This window comes from Cuculus canorus, chromosome 5 (assembly GCF_017976375.1).
Source record: "Cuculus canorus isolate bCucCan1 chromosome 5, bCucCan1.pri, whole genome shotgun sequence".
In the NCBI taxonomy this organism is placed as follows: domain Eukaryota; kingdom Metazoa; phylum Chordata; class Aves; order Cuculiformes; family Cuculidae; genus Cuculus; species Cuculus canorus.
Genome location: NC_071405.1, coordinates 29,593,083 through 29,612,937, shown reverse-complemented (window position 1 = coordinate 29,612,937; position 19,855 = coordinate 29,593,083). Strand labels below are relative to the sequence as shown.

The 19,855-nt window shown below is 38.4% G+C and overlaps 1 protein-coding gene across 1 annotated transcript; it reads left to right on the top strand.

Moving 5' to 3' along the window:
• Nucleotides 1-1,304: 1,304 nt before the first annotated feature.
• MOK (MOK protein kinase) lies at nt 1,305-17,961 on the top strand. The gene is given in 15 exon segments (XM_054067152.1): nt 1,305-1,597; nt 3,465-3,486; nt 6,180-6,295; nt 7,742-7,824; nt 9,303-9,395; nt 13,045-13,068; nt 13,071-13,140; nt 13,601-13,637; nt 14,531-14,684; nt 14,687-14,720; nt 16,942-16,978; nt 16,980-17,044; nt 17,454-17,494; nt 17,497-17,623; nt 17,853-17,961. Coding segments are annotated over 15 exon segments (1,305 nt in total).
• The last annotated feature ends 1,894 nt before the right edge of the window (nt 17,962-19,855 follow it).

Below are 19,855 nucleotides of genomic sequence, written 5' to 3'. Positions count from 1 at the left end.
TGGTGGCTTCACCGCTTCCCTAGGCAGCCTGTTCCAATGCTTCACCGCTCTTTCAGCAAAGAATTTTTCCCCGATATCCAATTTGACCGTCCCCTGGCACAACTTAAGACCATTTCCTCTCATCCTATTGTTACTCAGCGGAAGAGACCATAAGCCACCTTGCTACAACCTCCTTTTAGGGAGCTGCAGAGAGCTATCAGGTCTCCCCTCAACCTCCTCTTCTCCAGACTAAAAATCTCCGATTCCCTCAGCTGCTTCTCATAACACTTGTGCTCAAAACACACTTGCTCCTCCAGCTGTTCAATGTGATACAAGAAGTAGTTACAAAAAATGGAGTATTTTGATTTAAGCTGAAGTTTCATCAAAGCAGTTGTATTTTTTGGAAGTCAGACAGACTGGCCCCGATAGCATGCTTTCTTTCAGACAGCATTTTTCCAGATAACGTTCATTCTTTGGAGATCATAACTTCTTGTGTTCAGTATGATCTCAGCGGAACAGATGTCTGCTTCTGCAAACACCTCTGTTTGCAGTCTCTCCTGTCTCACATGCAAGGTTAGAGAACGGTTTGGGTTGGAATGGAACTTAAAGATCATCCAGTTCCTGAGAGCTGGAGCCAGCTCCAAATTACCAAGAGCTTTGACTGCTGTTAAGTTCATAATTGCATGAAAACTAGTCCTTGGAACGTAATAGGATACGCATAAGATTTCTCAGACAATTTATACATATGCCTGTGAATGGGAGAACTACTCTGTAGCAACTCGTCTGGCTGTACACGACTGACAGGGATCACTCCGTGTTGCCTGGGCCTGAGAAAAGACGCTCGCTTTCCAAACCTCCAAAGCGAGTTTATTTGCTGCCATTTTCGGTATCAAACACACCATCAGGACCTCAGTTTACATGAAAAAATGGTTCTCCTTCTCCTAATGTTTCCCTTTATGACTCCACAGGCAGCCTTCCTTCTCGGTTTTAGAAGCACATGATGTCGGCTGAGCTCCGAGAGGCAGCGGCGGGCAACACCCACCGCGGATCAAGAAGAACACGAACACTCCCGCTGCCGCGCTCTCCCCTCAGGCCCTGCCCGCCTGCGCAGTGCCAACCCCGTCTCTGTGCGGTCCCCCGTTGCGCATGCGCAGTGCCCCGCCCTGCTGTACACTCCCCGCCCTTCTCCCCGCCCCGCTCAGCCGCGCACGCGCACTGCTCGCCGTTCCCCCTCAGCTGCGCACGCGCGGCCCCCAATTGCACATGTGCAGCACCTCGCCCCGCGCACAAATGGTGCTCCCCACTCCCCCGCCCCCATACTGCGGATGCGCAGTGCATCGCCTCGAGCTACGCAAGAACGGGCCTCCTCAACCCTCTCCCGTGACGCGCATGCGCGGTGCTTTTCCCTGAGCTACGCATACGCGGTGATCTCCGCTTTCCCTCAGCTGCGCACACGCAGTGCTCCGTGCCAGCTCCTGCTGCGCATGCTTACTGCATCACCCCAGCTGCGCATGCGCGGCCCCCCTCCCGCTTCTCTCCCCAGCTCCGTCCGAGGAGAGCACACGCGACCGCAACGCGCTTGCGCGGCGGCGGGGCTGGGGCGTGCGCGGTTGCCAAGGTGACGGGAACACAACATGGCGGCGGCGGGCTGGGAGGGGCGCGGCCGCGCGCACCGAGAGCTGCGGTGAGCGCAGGAGCCACAGTAAGGGGTGAGGGGCGGGCAGCGGGCCCTGCTCGGGGTGCGGCCCGGGCCGCACCGGGGACCGGGCTGCGGGGAGCACCGGGGCCGAGGCGGCCGCAGTCGGGGATCTCTGGTCCCTGCATGCCAGCCCCTCCGTTCCCCGGGACGCCATCAAACGTTGCTCCCGGTCCCGGGAAGCAGCGGCCTGTCTGCCTCCCAGTCTGTCTCAGGGCTCCCTCACGTGCTGTTGCTCCGCCAGCCTGCCCTTGCGTTACTGAGCATCCTTCTTTAAATCCCCTCACACCCTACACATATGGCATGTTTCTGAACGCAGTGATTATCTGCCGTGGCCTTGTGTAACTGTGGCTGAAGCTGAGCTGCTTGCTGCTTTTTTTGTTTGTTTGTTTGGTTTGTTATTTCTCTTTTCCCACATGCATCAGCGTTGTATTAAATGTCATGTCTTTTTCTTCCTCTGCACCTTGGTATCTTCACAACAAAGTATTTTAGATTTTTAGAATATCCTATTCAGGTTATTGCAGTGCTAGTTTTTGTGTCATTTTGCATTGGATTTTCAGTTCCGGTTGGTGATTTATATTCTGTGCTCTCTAGTTACATTAATGCAGGTGTAGTTTTTAATTTCATAATTAAAGCAAGTCACTAGTGAGAACATGGCTGGAAATTGGTTCTGAATCTTGCTGTACTGTCCCATCTTGAGTAATACAAGTATTTAATTTCAGTATCCGTAAGGCTGATCAGAATGTTTAGGTGAACTTGGCAATGCTGAAGACCTGTGTCTAAAGACTGGGCCCTCGCACATTTAAACCATCCTTCTATTGAACGATTATTTCTGGGGTTCTCATGGCCACTTTTTTGGTGTTAAGGTGGTTCAGATTGCTGCAACTTATTCTTACGAATAACTTCACCTGTATATTTTTTTTACTTACTTTGTTGATTTGTAAGGAATTTCATTCCATTTTCCTAACCTTCATCTGCCTTTTCACTAACTATCCTAAGCCTTGACCATGTATGTGCACTGAAACAGAAGCGAGGGAAGGAAGAGTTTAAGCAACATCTAGCTCGTAAAGATGTCATGTAAGAATTTCTAACTAGTGATGAGGTCTTCTTTATTCTTTGATGTTATAAGCAAGTGTAGATACAACATTGTTCATTTAATTTCACCCTCAAAGGTTTCAGTCTTAAAATGCTGATTAAATGTTTACCATTTCTATAATTTTTCACCTTTAAATACCACAATTTTGGGTAAATGACTTGGTAATTAGTTCTATTTTGTGGCTGTAATAAGTTTCATAGCTTAACGTTGTGGTTCTTTGACCTGACTGTCCCCTTTCAGTGTGTTTGAGGTCCCTTGTTTTGGTGGAGTTTTCTTGCTACCTGGTCACTTTGACAGAATGAGTTATGTGGTGCTGAAGTGGATTTTTAAGAGTCTCCAGAAATCTTGGCTTGTGGATGCAAATTCAAAATTTCTATTACCAGTTGTTAGTACATTTGAAGTCTGACTTTTACTTCTTCTTAGTCTGTGTTAACTTTTTATGTTATTGCTCTTACAGTGTCTGAGTTCCTTTTAGCTTCTCATTAAATGATGACCAACTCGTCATATGATCATTCTCATTTCTTCACTAGGAGAAAACGTCTCTTGCCCTCAGTGGCCTGTTTTGTTGAGAATTTACTCTTTGATTTTATCCATTAAAGAGACACTTCAAATAATGCATTTTGCATTACTGATTCTGCACTTAATTCAATCAGTTGAAATTACTCAAGTCTTTGCTGTCGTTCTTTTCACCAGATGGCTCTATCTTCAGTGCCAGGTTAAAGCCTCCATTCTTTGCTCTGTATGGAGTTTTTATTTGTTATATACAGCACTCTGTTGTGAAAAATTAAAACAACATGCTTACATGAAAAAACTTAAGTGCTGAAAGAGTGTTTTAAGGTGTGTGAGGAATTAACTCGTCTTACACCATTAGAACTCTTCAGCTCAAATTTTTTTTAAAAAAACATATTTTGAGCCCTCTGCTGTCATCTGGCCTTCTCTTGTAGGAGCAAAATACATGCCTTGAAGAAAATATAAGCAAAATCCAATTTTATAAACATATACTATCAGACTTCTTTATATATCTAAGAATATTTTCAGTAAGTATGTACCATAATGCTTTCCCTGTGTTTCTCTGCCTAAGTACTTTCGTTCGTTCACACCTATGGCTGGTATAACATAGATATTAATATCTTATTTTCAGATATGATTTGAAGTTTTTTTAATGCCAGAGAATCAATTACTTGCATTTAAGAAAGGGGAAATGTGCCACTGCCACTTATTAGAATCACAGAGTAGGTCAAGAAGTACCTTTTTTTGTTGTTGTTTCTGGCTTGGGTGTGTTTTGCCACAGGCAATGGCTCTGACTTTATATGAACATATAACATAGCCAGTGCATATTTGACTGATTGGAGAGCATCAGTTGCTACAAAAAAAAACCCGCTGACACTTTCTCTTTGAAATTCTGTAAGAATGAGATTTAAGTATGCTGAGTTTAGAGTCCCCATCTTATATTTAGCCCTTTAGTTGGTAAATTAAAACTTGAGGTGGAGGGAGAGAGCATGGTGATTCTGACAAAGCATGTTCCTTGCTCAGTCACATTGCTTAGTGAACGCTGAAGGCTGGGGATCACCTTGCTTAAAGCGCTAATTGACCACTTACCAAATGACAACCACATGAATTAAACAGTTTCATAGTCTCTTCCCTATTCAGAAGTTTCTGTTGGAAATTGCCTCCCTTACCCATACTAATTTTCAAATTCTCTTTCTGCTTTTAAAATAGTTCTATATGTAGATTGTCTATTAAATAGAGTGCATTAGATGGTGTCTTTGATTGTAAATTACTCTGCTTTTTCCTATTTTTCAAATTTAGATGGCCTAAAGAGTTATTTATGATCCACCATGTTTCATAATGATTAGAAAACTTAAGCAGCAGGTGATAAAAATGAGAAGAGCAACTGCAAATTCTCACAGAAGTGCTGCTACTGTACTGGAGAAAGAGGGATTTACAAGGGGAAGGTTTCAGCTCATTAAAATGTAAGCATTTGTATCACAAGGAGAGGAAAGACTTTCTTTTTTAACAGGAGTATGTGTGAAAGGTGGGGAGGAGAAAAGAGATGAAGACAACACAAATTAAATGCAAGTTGGAAGACAGTGTTAGAACATCCCTGCCTGAGTACCTTTTCCTTCTGCAAAATTTCTTGGCAGGCTTTCTCCACTGTGAGGATGTATTTATACATGTAAATTAAACATATCTAGAAATCTTCTTGGATACAAAGTGCAACTGGCATGAAATGGCCCACATCTATGCTAGTAAATTCTCTTATCCTCCAAAACAAGGCAGTAGGACAGAAACTGCGTTAGAAATGACCTTAGAAGGAGTCCTCATGTCAGGCTGGGAAAGTGCCTAGAAGGGTGGTGGTTTTCACAGGCCAGATCCATGCCAGGAACTGTTGTCACAGTAACTAACACAGACAACTGCACTTCATTGAATTCGCTGCTGTTGACATTGCTTAAGACTCCTACAGTTATTCTGACTCCCAGAAAGGGCTGAATATGATGGAAGAGCTTTCTTGCTCTGCCTTCCTCAAAATGACTGGGTTTGGATATATAAAATTATGTCAAAAGCAACAGCAGCATAAAGCTAAGCAGAACTGGTTTTTGCACAGATGAAATTACTGTAGGAATTATCAAGTATAGAATCTCTAGGTGCTAAAAATAAAGGGAAACAGGAGGACAAAGTGAGTGAAGGTAACCAGGCAGTGGGATTAGTAAGGAACACAAATCACAAAGCTGAAGGCGAATAAGGGAGGAAAGAAAAGACGTCAATTCTGAAGGAAATTGGGAAAAGACTCAGAAGTGAATATAAATAATATTTTCTTCATAACCCTTATGTTATCTGCTTCATCTCTTAAAATTCTGCAGAACTAGAATAGACTGATTTTCGCACCTTTGTATTTGGTACACTTCATTATCAAAACTATTAAGCATTATTTCTGGCTTAGTACAAAAGTAATATCTGAATTTTATAGAGGATTAAAGCTTTAATATCAGCAACTACTATGCTTAAAGAAAAGCAAAACCGAGGCCCAGAAAAAAGCCCCACTAAAACAACAAAAAATCCCGTGTTGGAACAATGACAAGACACGCTTGCTTTTCAGTATAATTCTATGTTTTCAATTCAAGGTAAATAAAGGTGGGTTTTTGTGAAAGAAGCAAAGAACACGTTCGGGTATGGGTTGCTAACACGCTGCAGCAGAATAAAGGTATGAAGTGCTGTGTGCAGAGGTATCATGTCTGAGCAAGGTGGTAGCAGTTTATTGTCTAAGAGATACACAAATACCTTGCGTTAGCAAAAATACTTTTATTTAAAAATTTTCCATTTATCAGAATTTAACAAATCAAGCATGGCTTGATGTGCAGTCTTCATAACAATTTTTATTTGAAACAAACAGTATATTTTTGGATTTAGAATATTAAACCAGTTGACAAGGTAGAAGAGGGAAAATTTTCTGGTGTTCTGAAGACACTGAGTCTTGGGGGTGGGAAGTACTATGCATGTGAACACACGAAACAACATTTTGCAAGGTGTGCAGAATTATTGTAGTACTACAGAAATTCTTATTTAAATTCGGTGGGGAAATATGAAGTTAAGAGCAAGTGATGTTTTTTGAATACACTTGTATTAAAGAGGTTCACATATAGTAGAGAAAGGTAACTTTGCTGCTGGTTATGCGGGGCCTTCCCATTTGGCACTGGGGTTATTTCCTTGGGTACTGTACTAAATGCTGCCTGGCCACTGGATCACGGGTGAGATGAGAATAATGAGGGCTAAATAGTTGATTTCTGCCTTTCCCAAGGCACTGAAAATATTTGTGCCGATCTATTTTTTTTCTTGTAAATAATAGTAGGAGAAAGAAATGTGTCAGTCCTCCCCTTGGGCAGTACTTTTTTCAGTCTTACTTTAAATAATGTTCTTATGCAAGTTAAAAACACAGTATTTATCCTTAGTACATGTATAACATGAGTTCTGCTTCATATCTGCTTTTATATTTAATTACATCCATCAGCAAGATGCTATATAGTCACAAAATAAGTGCTTTTTATCAGTTAGGAAAACAAAGGAGAAGGCTGTGTGAACATAGACATAGACTTGCCGTTCTCCAATATATGTGTCAAACAAGGCTTTTTGGATCACTAACTTTGTATTCTTAGTTAAATATATTAAGTTCCTAGTGAAACCAATGAGAGTGACACATCTGTACATGCAAAGTGAAATGGGGCATTTTTGCTCTTGGATGAAATTTCACATTGTAGCTCAGAGCTTTAAAGCATCTGTTTAAAACATCTGTTAGGCTCTTAAGCTTTTCATAAATTGACTGATAAATTCTTTTCTTGAAATTAAGTCTTATAGGAACAGATAACAGTGTTTTAAACAGAACTTGCCTGTACAAGATAGTTCTCCTAGTTTCAAATTGGAAAATGTTGTTTTGTTGTTTAGCTCTAAGTCTGACTGTGAAAAGGTGTATGTCCTGTTCTGATCTATTAAACAGTGTGCAAAACTCTTTGTTTAATAATTAAACAGTAGCAGAATAGTGTATATTTTTCATGTGAGAAGTTACCATGAAAACTTAGTTTTAAGTGTTACATTTGGCAAGGCTAGATTTTCACTTTCTGCCTTATGCTGAGGAGTAGTTGGAATGTACGCTACACCAGTGCAGAATAAACAGTATCCTATGTACTATTATGCAACAGAAATTCCTCCCAGCTAGCTCCTTGGCACGGTGTCTGATGTCTGGAGCACAACACATTGCTTCTTGTCTTGTTTGGGTAAGTCCAGCTACTCCAGACTGCTATTATCCTGATAACTGATTTCCTCTATAAAGAAACAAAGGAGGCAAACAGTTTATCGTGTCCTGCATTTGAAAGTTCAGTTACAGACTGAAGTGGAGTAGATGCTGACGGTCTCATGGCAGGGAAGAAAGACAGTTATAATCCAGTTCCTGACTGCAAGTCAGTCTTCTTTTCTCTTAGTATGGATCAAGTGAATAATCCAAGGGAAATACAAGTGCTGAGGAGGCTGAGTCCACATCCTAATATCTTTGTTACAAGAAATTGTTTTAAGTATGGTGCATTTGTTTCTTTCTTTCTTATTCCTTTATTTGGACCATATTTAGTAATTTTTGGGTCTAGAGGCAACTTGTAGGCACATAACCAGCTTTATATTCCAAGAGAAGGAAAAAAAACCCCAAATTTGACAAATTCTGAAGTCTTTGTGCCTGTTTTTGTTAAGAAGATCTGATGTACCTCTCACTTTCTCTGGCTTCATATCATAATATGTAATACTTGCTGGTGATTTCAACTCATGCCCTGTATCTTGTGAGTGCTTTAACATTACATCTGCTTTCTGAAGACAGTATTTTGGTAAGGCACACTGAAAGCTCATCTGCTGGAATAGGCGCTGGTACTTCAAGGATTTTGGTTTGACTCATCAGTTTGAACTGGGGATCCAAGGAAACTATTTGGCAGTATCATTTCACAGGCAACTTTATAGACATCTCTTGGCAAATAATAGAAGCTAGGCAGAGCTATGAATTTGGAAAGAAATCAATCGCTGATGAAGTTGAGTTTCTTAGCCTCATCAGGCACTTAGGTGTCTTTGTCTTCTGGGGACATGTTCTGTCTCACAAAGAGCTCAGGTTTTATGACAGCATTTACTCATTACTGTGCATGATGCTTCATTGTTATGCAACAGCAGAGACGTACTACATTAGTCAAAGACTTGACACAAAACTTGTTGACTGCTCTAAAATGTTTTTTTCGTGCTCTTCAGGCTTTATTATTCCTCTGCTGAGGGCTCTGGTGCTGTACTGTTGACAGGCCCGTTTTCTACTAATATATGGCAAGCCAGTAATTGTGTCAGCAGCTTAGCTTTCTGGATTTCTCAGCTTCAGCTGCCGTGTTGTTAATGAAATGTAATACAGATGGCCAGCCAGCTCGCCTGGCTCTGTGTGCAAACTGAATTGCAGATAACCCTCAACCTTGTACTGTCTGGGTTAATGGAGCATTGCAGAGGGGATGTGCTTTACTGCAATTGTCTTGTAAGGAAAACTGAATACCTGAAGACGTCTGCCTTTGCAGGACAGTGAAATGGAAAGTGAAGTGTTAGATGTATTATCATATCATGGTAATACTTAAAACTGCTGTTGTCAGCAAAACACAGATTGCAGTCAGATACTCATTTCCATGCAATAGAACACTACTGGGGACCTAACTAGAAGGTATTTTCATATATGAAATAATGGCTTTCCTCTTTTGTTGTAAAGTTGTGTCAGTTAATTTACTGGAAATTTCTTGATACTAAGCAGTGTGATATGCCTGTAAAAGATGCCTTCAAATAGCTTCAAGGAGTGAATCGGTTAACTTTTGCAATGACTCTTTGCATAGTATAAACTAGAATTATGGTACCTCTGACCCTAAGTTGAAAAACTTCTATGAGAAAGTATCAATTAAAAATGAAAATATCCATTTTAATACTGGTTAAATTACATACTTTTTTGTACATTGTGTAAAAGCCAACATTTCTAGCTTAAAGTCTCCGTATTTGTTTTTTTCATTGATAAAAAAGATGGCTCCCTTTGACTGATATGTGAACTTATGTACATGAATATTTATGAGCTGATAAAAGGTATGTAGCATATGCTTAAGAAACACACAAACCTTTCTTGTATAGATCACAAAGCGGAATTAATTTTTTTTCACTTGGTTGTTTACTGCTACATATTATAAAATTCATAGGGACACTTTGTGCCATACTGCTTTACTCTTTATTTCCTTCCAGAGCAATGTACCCACGTGTTTTAAGACATGGATGCATGCACATGATTTCTAACGCTATCTATTTCTACAGTCAAACTTTACATGAAAACAGCAAAACACCCTTGACTGCAAAACACAGAATACTTGCTTCGTATAACAAGAAGCACAGCTTAAATAGGTTATTTGTTGGGTCAGGACTGTACCGATATAACAAGAAAATTATTCCCATTTGTTTAAAAAAAAATACTGTATCAATTAATAATGATTTTCGGTTTTTATATGGAGTGAAAATGTCTTATACCAAGTTTTGTCCGTAAAATAACATTGTTCCCTGAAACCTCCTGTAATTAAAAATTCTGGAGCTGTATGTTGCAGCTAATGGAAAACATAAAACTACAGGAAGAGTTCCTGCAGAAAAGTTTTGAATAAATGCTGATTTAAAACTCGATCTCATATAGGCACCAAAGGAGCTAGATAGAGCAAATAAAGGGGTAGTTACTTATGATTCAGTATTAAAAGATTTTTTCCTTAATAGTTAAAAATCTGTAATGTCTTAACAGTTGGGAGATTGATTTAAATAACTGAGCATGCAACTGCCATTCAGTGTAATAGAACAGATAAAAGAGTTGTTCTCAAACATTGTTAGTGACACTGAGTATTCAGATCTCTAACAAAGTGAGTAACCATTCCTGACCTAGATAAGAATCTGAGGTTAAAATACAGTTGTTTGTTGATCATTGAAGTAGATATGAATATTTACTGGTTTTAATAAAACATTTTATTTTTCCAGAATAAAGCTGTTAAATTGTAAAGTCAGAATAATAGCATATAGGAGGGAGTCGTCATTGGACAGTAAGTTAGTCTGGTGAGTTAAATACAGTCCTGCGTCTTCTCCTTCTAGGAAGGATACTGTACTTCAAAAATCAGAATGTTTAAATTTGTTCTTTAACTACCTTTTTTTACCTCAGAGTATTTTGCTTTCATTTGCTTATATTTCTCAGTATTTTCATATGAAAAAGCCTCCTATATTAAGCATTGTATGCAGATGGAAATTAGACTAATAGTTTCAGTATGGTCGGGTATGGTTTTTTTACCTTAAAATATATTTATTATAAAATTCAAGTTTTTCTTAACACTGCTTTCCTGCCACCTAGTTTTAAAAACCTCCATTTTTTGTGGCATGGTGATTTAGTTAAAAACGAAATCTGTGTTCAGTTGTAATCTGAAATGCTGTGTTTAGGGGTTATCTAAACATTAATCTGTGTCTATCTGAACTTCTATACATTGCTGGTTCTTCTTTAAAGTCTGGATTTTGTTTCTGGATGGTGTTTCCTATAATACAATGTCTTTTTTTTTTTCACCTTATACAAGGTGGTGGCACATGGGGCGGAGCTTGTCAAATTGTAGAATAAAATGGGAAAATTAACAACAGGATTCCTATACAGATTATAATAACTTTGTAAAAGTATCTTGGAGTATTAAAGTATTTCATTTGTGTCAAGTGTTTTGCATTTTTCGAAAATTAATTTTGGAGTTTCAAAGTAAATGTGTCAGCACCACGAGGTTTTTATTTGTTTTCGTCTTAAACAACTATACTTGTGGCTTATTGCAAAGTCAAGCAATGTAATGTGGCAGTCATTTCAAACGGTAAATATGGCAAAAATTCCAAGTGTGTAGTTCAATTAGAAAATTAGTCTGAGCGAGAACACTTATTGACTGAGGATATCTAGATAACAATGGCAAGTAGAAGGAACTCCTTTTGAATTTGCAGCATTGTGATTAGAAGGCGTGCATTACTAATTTGTAGAAGAATTAAATTGTGTTCATTAGCAATGCTCTGTCACAAAACAGTTTTCACAGTGTACAAAAGCAGTTACATCTCAGATGATTTGTAGTCTTCTGTAAATTTCTATAGTAATGCAAATGCTTGTCATCTTCTGACTACACTGAAACTTGCAAGATTAAGTTTAATATAGCTGCAGAAAAACTTTGAAAAGCTTTAAGTTAGAAAAATTTAGAGGCAAGCATGGTTTGTACAGAGTCTTGTAATGAAGAAAAACTTGAAGCAGGGGTTGACTGAAAATTTTCTAATTTAACACTGTGTATAGAGGCACGTCTGTAATTAGGAGAACAGTTCACTGTAATGCTACTGATTTGAAAAGTTTATCCTTTTGGGCTTTTTTCCTTAATAAACTGTCAGATTCATGTTACTTCGATCAAGACAAGGCTATTTGTCTTTACACAAAGTCATAATACTCTTTTTATTAGTTATAGTGTACTACAAGCAATTTAATAAGTGAAAAACAGTCTTGCCTTTTCTTTAATCAAGAGGAGTTTGGTCATTTAAAGTGATGAAACAGATATGGCTCAGAGAGAAGCGGGGAAGATGCCTCAAGCAGAAACAATTCTAGCCCCGAGTACCACCACCTTGTGATTCGCTTTATCATTACTTCCAATTTAATGATTTTTTAATGATAAATCTGGAGTAGAAGAGCATCTGCTCCAGATTTTACTAGTGACCTGTAATGAAAAGCTATCAAGCACGACTTCTTTTTATGAAGGCCTGATTTTTCTAAATACTAATCTGCATTTTATGAAATATTTTCTACCATAAATGACAAAAATCCTGATGCTGAGAACACCATTTATCTCTGCTGAGGTAATAATACTACAATTCCCGATATAAATGGTGCTCTGTTTCAAGTGCTTTGTTATCTAATCCTGCTTAGAGGATTATGTGGCTGACTGGAGGAGTACTGTGATGGGTTCGGAACACGAGTCCCGCTGGCTGCTAGGGCCTGCAGTCTCAATGAGTTAGTGTCCTGATTGTCTCCCTCCTCCTCCCCAGCCAATTAGTCATCCTGCTGTCATCAGGCAGATCAGTACCTGCTTTGTTTTTCAAAAATGTGATCATTTCTGCCTCCGTTTATGACATTGCAGCGTTACATAAAGGCATTACAGCAAGATTAAAAGGCCTTTGGAGCCTGTGAAAGAAAAAAAGCTGAGTAGTTACTAAATGGCTCTGAGAAACACATAAAATTTATAACTATCATTATTGCACAACAGCAACAGCAAGCTAAACTACGTAGGTTAACCTTTAATTTGCAAGTCAAATGTGAATCACAGTCATTTAAGCATTGCAGTAATTTGAGGTGATAGATGTAACTCTTGAACCTTAAGGACAGTTACATTATTTAGAGAGGAAATTAGATATTTAGAAGTGAAATATTGCAGTTAGAACATAGGAAGGCAGATACTGCAAGAAAACCACGCAGTAAAAGCTAAGGCAGATTACAGACTATTGAATTGACAATTGTTAGCTGAGCTATTCTGGTGCATACTGAAATCTAAATTATGTCTGAAGTTGAGTGGAAAATGGATTACAAAGCTAGCTATAAACAACAGAAATAGTATAACTGAAAAAGGTAATATCAGTGCACTACTGGAAGCTGAAGAGTAATGTTTTGTATTCTGTCGTTTGCTGAAAAGAACTTGTACAACATGAAATTTAATTCCAGGAAAGAGAAAGCCATTACCTGAAAAAAAATTAAGAACAACACATACCAATTGTGCAAATCTCTTGATTACATACATACATAAGAGACCTGGATCAGGTACAGCTTTACAATAAAGGTTTGGTACATTTATATCAGGGTCATCTCTAAGCAGAGGCCTACCATTGTCTGGGCCACAGGCTGCTGCAGGGAGAATCAGATGCATCTTAGCCTCTAGCAGAGCCCTGGAAGGCAGCAAGCAGGCAGCCGGTGCTGTGCCAGCCCCCCAGAGACGCTCCAGAGCCTGCTGCACCCTGCCCTCCTGGGACGGGTGGTCCTTGCAGTCCTTGGTAACCCTGGAGAGAGCAAAAGAAGAAAGTCTGGCTTTCCCTTCCCAGACTTGCCCTTGCCTCGTTCCCATACCTGTTGCTGTTCTCTTATCACAGTGGCAAAATTCATTTTTATTACGTATGCTATTGATAAGTTTGAAGAAAGTGTTAAAGATTATTTTTTTTACTAAAAAAATTGAAGCATTGATAAAGTTTTTACTGAACTTTTCAGTGTGCTAATATTGGTATAGAGATGGGATATTTCACAGAGATGTGAAACTGGAAAACATTAATAAAGGCAGTAATTTTATGTGAGACTATTTAACTGAAAGCAAAGTATGTCAGCATTGTTCTCTTTACTCTGAGAAATTAATGCTTCTTCACGAATAAAATACAGTTTTTAAAAAATATATAGGCAGTTGCTTCTAAAACCATGTGCCTGATCTAGAGGAATGAACAAGCAAGTTTGTTATTGGCTAAAACCTGAAATGAATCAGATGCATTACAGCCTGCATGTGATCCAATCAAAAAAACTGTTCTTAATCCTCTATTAATTTATATTTTCCTTTCTATGTTAACCTGGAAAGAAGTAATAGGGTTCAGTTCCTACATTTAGTGGAAGTTATTAATACAAAGGAGAGCAGAAGGTATTGCCTTTCAGATTTCTTTATTGAAATCTATTCTCCTGACAGTTTCAGAATGTTGCTTTGCTAACGTCTGAAGAACAAGGATTTCAAACATCAGTTTATGAAATTTTACTTTCTGGAGATAAATATTTCTTTGAAGACTTAGAAGTGTACAGGAGAAGCTGTCACAAAGAGAAGCCAAAGCCACCTATTACGTCCCTGCTAAACACAAGCACTCTAAGAAAATAACTTAATCCAGATGTCCTCTTTAGTAGTCTTCCTTTCAGTAACGGACCATATGCTTTTCAATTAACTCTTGGCTCTTTTAATGATGTACAGAACAGTATTTGCACGCGTTATGGGGGACAGATACCTCCAAACCTGGAGCTACTTGCTATTTCAATGTGGGTTTACTGCTGTAATACTGCCCCTGGGATTTCTGAAAGTTTATCCCTAAAGTAATCTGTGATTTCTTTTACGATGACTCCCTTCACACATTTAAGGAAAATCTTTGCTTGAATATTTCAGTGTTTCTAATTTGTAAAAAAACTTCACTTATTTTTGCAGCGGAATACCCTGAAGTTAGGAGACTTTGGATCTTGTAGGAGTATCTATTCTAAGCAGCCACTTAGGCAATCTATCCCCACATGCTGGTCCCCAGCACCTGAATGCTTACTTACAGATAGCTACTGTAGTTACAAAACTGACAGTGAAGTGCTGACTGTGACTGCTATGAAACCCCAAGGTACGCAGTTCAACACAGGGCCTTGCTTATTATTAATCAAGAAAATGAAAGGTAAATAACTCAAAGTGCATGCGGTATGGGTAATATGATCTTTGTTTCCATGGTTTTGTGGAACCTGCTTCTGTGATGAGTCTGCAGAGCTCATGAGGCAGTAATCCTGTCTTGTCTGGCACTCAGTTCACCCTGTGACAGGTTAGTAATAAAGCAGTGGGATGTTCAAGAGAATATAGTACCAACAAATATTATTTACAAATAAGATTTTTGAGCAGTTGGCTGTTCTGTTGTTTGGTTTGGGTTTTTTTTCCCATTGGTTTCATATTTGAGTTTGGTAAAAATGTGTTTTCTCTGCTTTATCTCTGAACAGACTGTGGCTCATTTCCTGAGCATCCTCAAGCTTGTTGAGCAGTTGGTGATAAAATTTTTTCCAGTGTTTTGACTTACTGTTCTGCAAAACCAGAGGAGATTAGAGAATCCACTCCCTCTGATTTGCTACTTTGATTTAAAATATAGTATGTTTAAGACCCTTGTGCCAGGATCTTATGTCCTGGCATATTTTGAAGTCAAATTCTGATGAAGGGAGAGTTCACGAAAACCCAGATTAAAGTACTTTAAGCTTTTTGATGATACTGAAACTGTAACTCAGAAAAATTGTTACTGGTCTTCAAGAAAAAAAAGAAAAAATAATCACTGTGAGTATTTCTTCAATATCTTCGTGCCCTAGCAACCGCAGCAATTCTTTATTCTCCTCCCACACTGCTGTCTCTGATATGCAACCAGGAGTGATAACATTTGCTTTACTTCTTCCCTCCTCCTCCACATGGCAAGTGCAGCTGCTGCCAGCACCATCACATTAGATGACAACCCTTATGCTTTGCCTGCTAACTTGTAGAAACAGTTCTACTTCAGTCAGAAAACTGTTAAAAGAAAAATCCCAAATGTGGCAGTTCTTTTGCAAAGTAAATTGGGACCAAAAGCTTTAAAAATGCCATGTTTTTCCATTTCAATTTCAATCAGGTGGGCTTTGAAGTTTGGCAAGAAAATTTCATGCTGCAAACTGAACTTTTCTTAGGGGAAAAAACCCTTAAAGATATTTCCTTATGAAATTAGTTTAATGTAACAAATTTCATTCTTTGCAACCACTGCACATTTTCAGAGACCTGGTAGATGTGTTCAGAGAGAAATTAGTGATGTTGGTTGGAAATTACAGAATTAAACCAGAAACGGCTTTGCCAAACTAAAGGAAGTTATGGACATGTTTGTTTCCTTTTAGGCACCCCTCGCAGCTTTTGCTGTGGAGCAATTGTGTAGGCCTTTATACTTTACACCGCATTGTGTAAGAATTTTTAGTCTTTTACTCAGCCATGCTTATCTTTCAAATCTTGGTCTTCCTCTTTTTGTTCCATACAAATCATGGTCCTGGGATTATGAAGCTTTATGAAGATATTCAGAGAAGTGTGTGGTCAGCTGTTTGATTGAATTTGCAAGCAGTTAAGAGTTTCCTCCTACAAAGTGTTACCTTTAAGAATCACATGGTGCTACTGAAATGTTTTTTATATGATAAGCCCAAGGAAATGATCTGCTCACATGGAAAAAAGCAACATATGCATGAAACAAATGTTAGTGGACCTGACTTGTATAATCAGATTGTCCTGTTGATAACAATGTTTTCAAGGACTCCATTAGTTTTATATTAACTGATGATCAAGCGCAGGAATGCAGTTCAAATTACCATCTTTCTGGTATTGTTGCTTGCAAAGAACCTGTGTGTTAAGAGTGGGATGTTTCTTATAAATATGTATTTCTGTCTGCATACACAGCAAGAGGAATGGCTTAACTCTGCTGTCTTAAAACCAAGGAAAACATGTTGTCTTCTGCGATCTGCCACTTCACCAGAAGAAAATACAATCCCACATCCATTGCCTTTCACCAGGAGGGATGTTCTCTCTACATTTTTTATCCCAAACCTGTGAGGAGATGGCAACTACAATCTGTGCTATATAATCCAAACTATCCTTTCCGTCCAAACATGCAGTTGTATTGATCTCCTGCTCACATGTTATCCTTCAGTTCTTGGCTGGTATAAAACTGTCCACAAATGAATAATCCTAAAATTTATTTTCCTCTTAAATGAAATATTTTTTTAACAGAATTGGCAGCTTATGCCACTTAAACTAGTTTAATTGTGCATCCTCTAGTGCTAATACCATCTCTTACTTTGCAGTTTTCAGCCTCTCTTTCCTGGATCTAATGAACTGGAATAAATTTAAAAAAATCTATGACATTATAGGCACTTCTGCTAACAAAACTCTCAGCAAGTTCAAGCAGTAAGTATGTGCTTCCATAGTTATTAATCTCACTGTTTAAATATCCACAATATAACTGTACAACTGTGCAATTTCTGCTCAGGGAATTGCCACAAAATTTTTAATTCTGTTGCGACAGCTGCTGACCAAAGAGCGGTGTCTGCTATCCCTACCCAGAGACGGTTACGCATTCGTGATCCTTGTCGGCAGAGAAGAGAAATCTGAGCCCCTTTCAGTCTTATTTGGCCTTTTATTTCCATGGCATCTTTAAGGCCACTGACATAACTTGTTAGGAAAGAAAAAATTTTCCAAGTATTACTTGCTTGTCCCTACTAAATGATTACCTGTATCAGCTGAGAATCATTTTTTTCAGTAAATTGTAATTCTCTCTGAACATGAGTGAATGATGTTCTCAACTTGCTTAACACAGGTAAAGAATCGCAAGTTTCGATTTCTCCTTTAAAAAATGAAAACACCTCTTCTTGTACACAATTTGTCTCCCAAAGGCTTCTCCCTCCTGTGTGCAATGATAAAATATGATCCCGATGAGAGAATTGCTGGCCTTGAAGCATTACAGCACCCTTATTTTCAAGAGCTCTGGCAAGTGACTTCAAATCACTTTAATCTAGAAGACTAAAAATAAAAAGTGGGGGAAGTGCTGTGTGCTTATTATTTAAAGTGGACTGAAATTAATTTGCTTACAGTGCTAATACTTAGCTTGTAATACAATGAACATAATTCAATGTAATTCTTTGCATTGAGTCCAGACTTCACCTACAGCACAACTGATGTTTTTCTCTTTCTTTCTTTTTTTCCCCAGACAGTTTAGGGGAGCTGATGTACAAGCTTTGGCCACACACAAAAAATTAAGATTACTAGGAGATACAGCAGCGCAAGTACCTCTGTATTTGTGGCAAATTTAGAAGGAAAGTCAATGACAGGTAATATTTAAGAGGAAGAATTGTCAGCCCAATTAGAGAAAGTAATTTGTGACACTGGGCTTCTTTGCTAGAAACAAATGTGTTACTTAAGCTGATTACTTGTTTTTATTGTCTGCCTAAACACTGATCTTTATTGGGTTGGATGCAGATCCACTCCTGGAAGGCTTTGCAACGTATCAGTTACAATTCAAAAGCTGTGATACCACACAATCCCTTCAGTGGACTGTTGTCATCATTGCTATCAATTAAAGGGTCTGTTTTATTTAAATATAGTTATCCTCTTTTTGCTCTCTGCCCTTTGAGTAAAAACCTTTGAGTAAAAACAGATGAAATTGTAGCAAAGACAACAAGTGTGCTTTTGCCTTTTCAGGGCTTCAGTCTGTATTTTGAGCAAATCAGTTTTTTCAACTTAATTTTCCTGTATTTAGATATCTGGGAAAACCCCAAACTTATATTTGACAGTGGAAATGAAAAAATTAAAATCCAATTAAAAATCCTGGGAAGCTAAAGCTTTGTTTAAGTTCAAGCTGTGTGAAAAATACTCAACATATTCACTTTCAAGGGTTTGCTAAATCTGCAAGGTGAGTTAGAAGTTAGTACTACATGAAAAACTCTCAAATACAGTTTTTTCTCAGAAAAACCACAGATTACAGTAGCAAAGGAAAATTATAATTCTTTCCTGCTCTGCGTTTAACCTTGAAAGCGTGAACTCTCCTTCCATACAAGCAGCCACCTTTTCCACCAGTTTAGTTCTGGGGTTCATCACTGTAGGCTTTGTAAGAAGCTCCTTCAGGAAAAATTGCAAGAAACATCAAGCGAGGTAGTAATTTTAAAAAAGGATTACCTGAACTAGTATTTGGGTGAGTTATTTTTCTTCTGATTATTTGGATTTGCTCTTTAAATTTTATTCTTTAAGATGTTATCAGAAAGGAATTGAATATTGTTTATTTATTTTTAAGCCGTTTGTTAGGCAAGTCCAGGGAAAAAACCAAAATGTTGACTTTCTTGTGGAGAATTACCAAAATTAAATCTTTCTGGAGTACCCAAATTGACTTCCTGACCCCCTCCTACATACAATACACATTAACATAAAGATTTTATAAAAATGCTAGTAATTTGGAATAAAAGTAATCCCATTATACTCTCAGCTCTCCTGAGATTTTATTAGCTGTGTATTTGTGAAAATAATGATTCTTCTCACCCAGTCAGAGGTTTTACAGTCGGTGGCTTTCTGTTGTGTTATTATGGTTGGTTGCTTTTTTTAAGAATCTGCATCTCAACACTTACAGGATTCTGGTGTGACTGCATGAGATCCTATTTCTTGTTCTACCGTTCAGCTTCTAGATAACTTTGAGCATGCCCAAAGTCCACACTGTAGCTTTTCAATGGAGGGAAGCTTATGAGACTGAAGTTCTTTATGAATCTTTTTGAGATCTACTGCTTAAAACCACTTAGTTGTAGGTTTATCTTCATGTTTTGAATAAGGTATTATTTTCTGAGTATACTGAGTATCAATGTGACATTTACTAGCTGATTTTTTAAAATGTGACATTATGGGCAGGCTAAATATTTGTGGTTCATCCTGGGTGGGTCTTATTTTGGTACTAATTCCCATTTGACAATCCAAGTTGAATGTCTTGCACCTGCATCATGGTCTATTGTACCTTTACTTATTTTATGCCATTTCTTCATAACAAACTTTGAAAATCTCAGTATGAATGGAAAAACATTGCAGCCCTGGCAGGAATTCTTGTAAATAAGGCTGGAGCACTGAAAAGGGCTCTGCAGGGAAACTGGCATTGCTGCTACTCTCCCTAGGTGTGCCAGAGGAACAGCCAATTTCTCTTACTCTGATTGAACAAATACAGAAGCAGTGTTTTAGTGGAGGAAG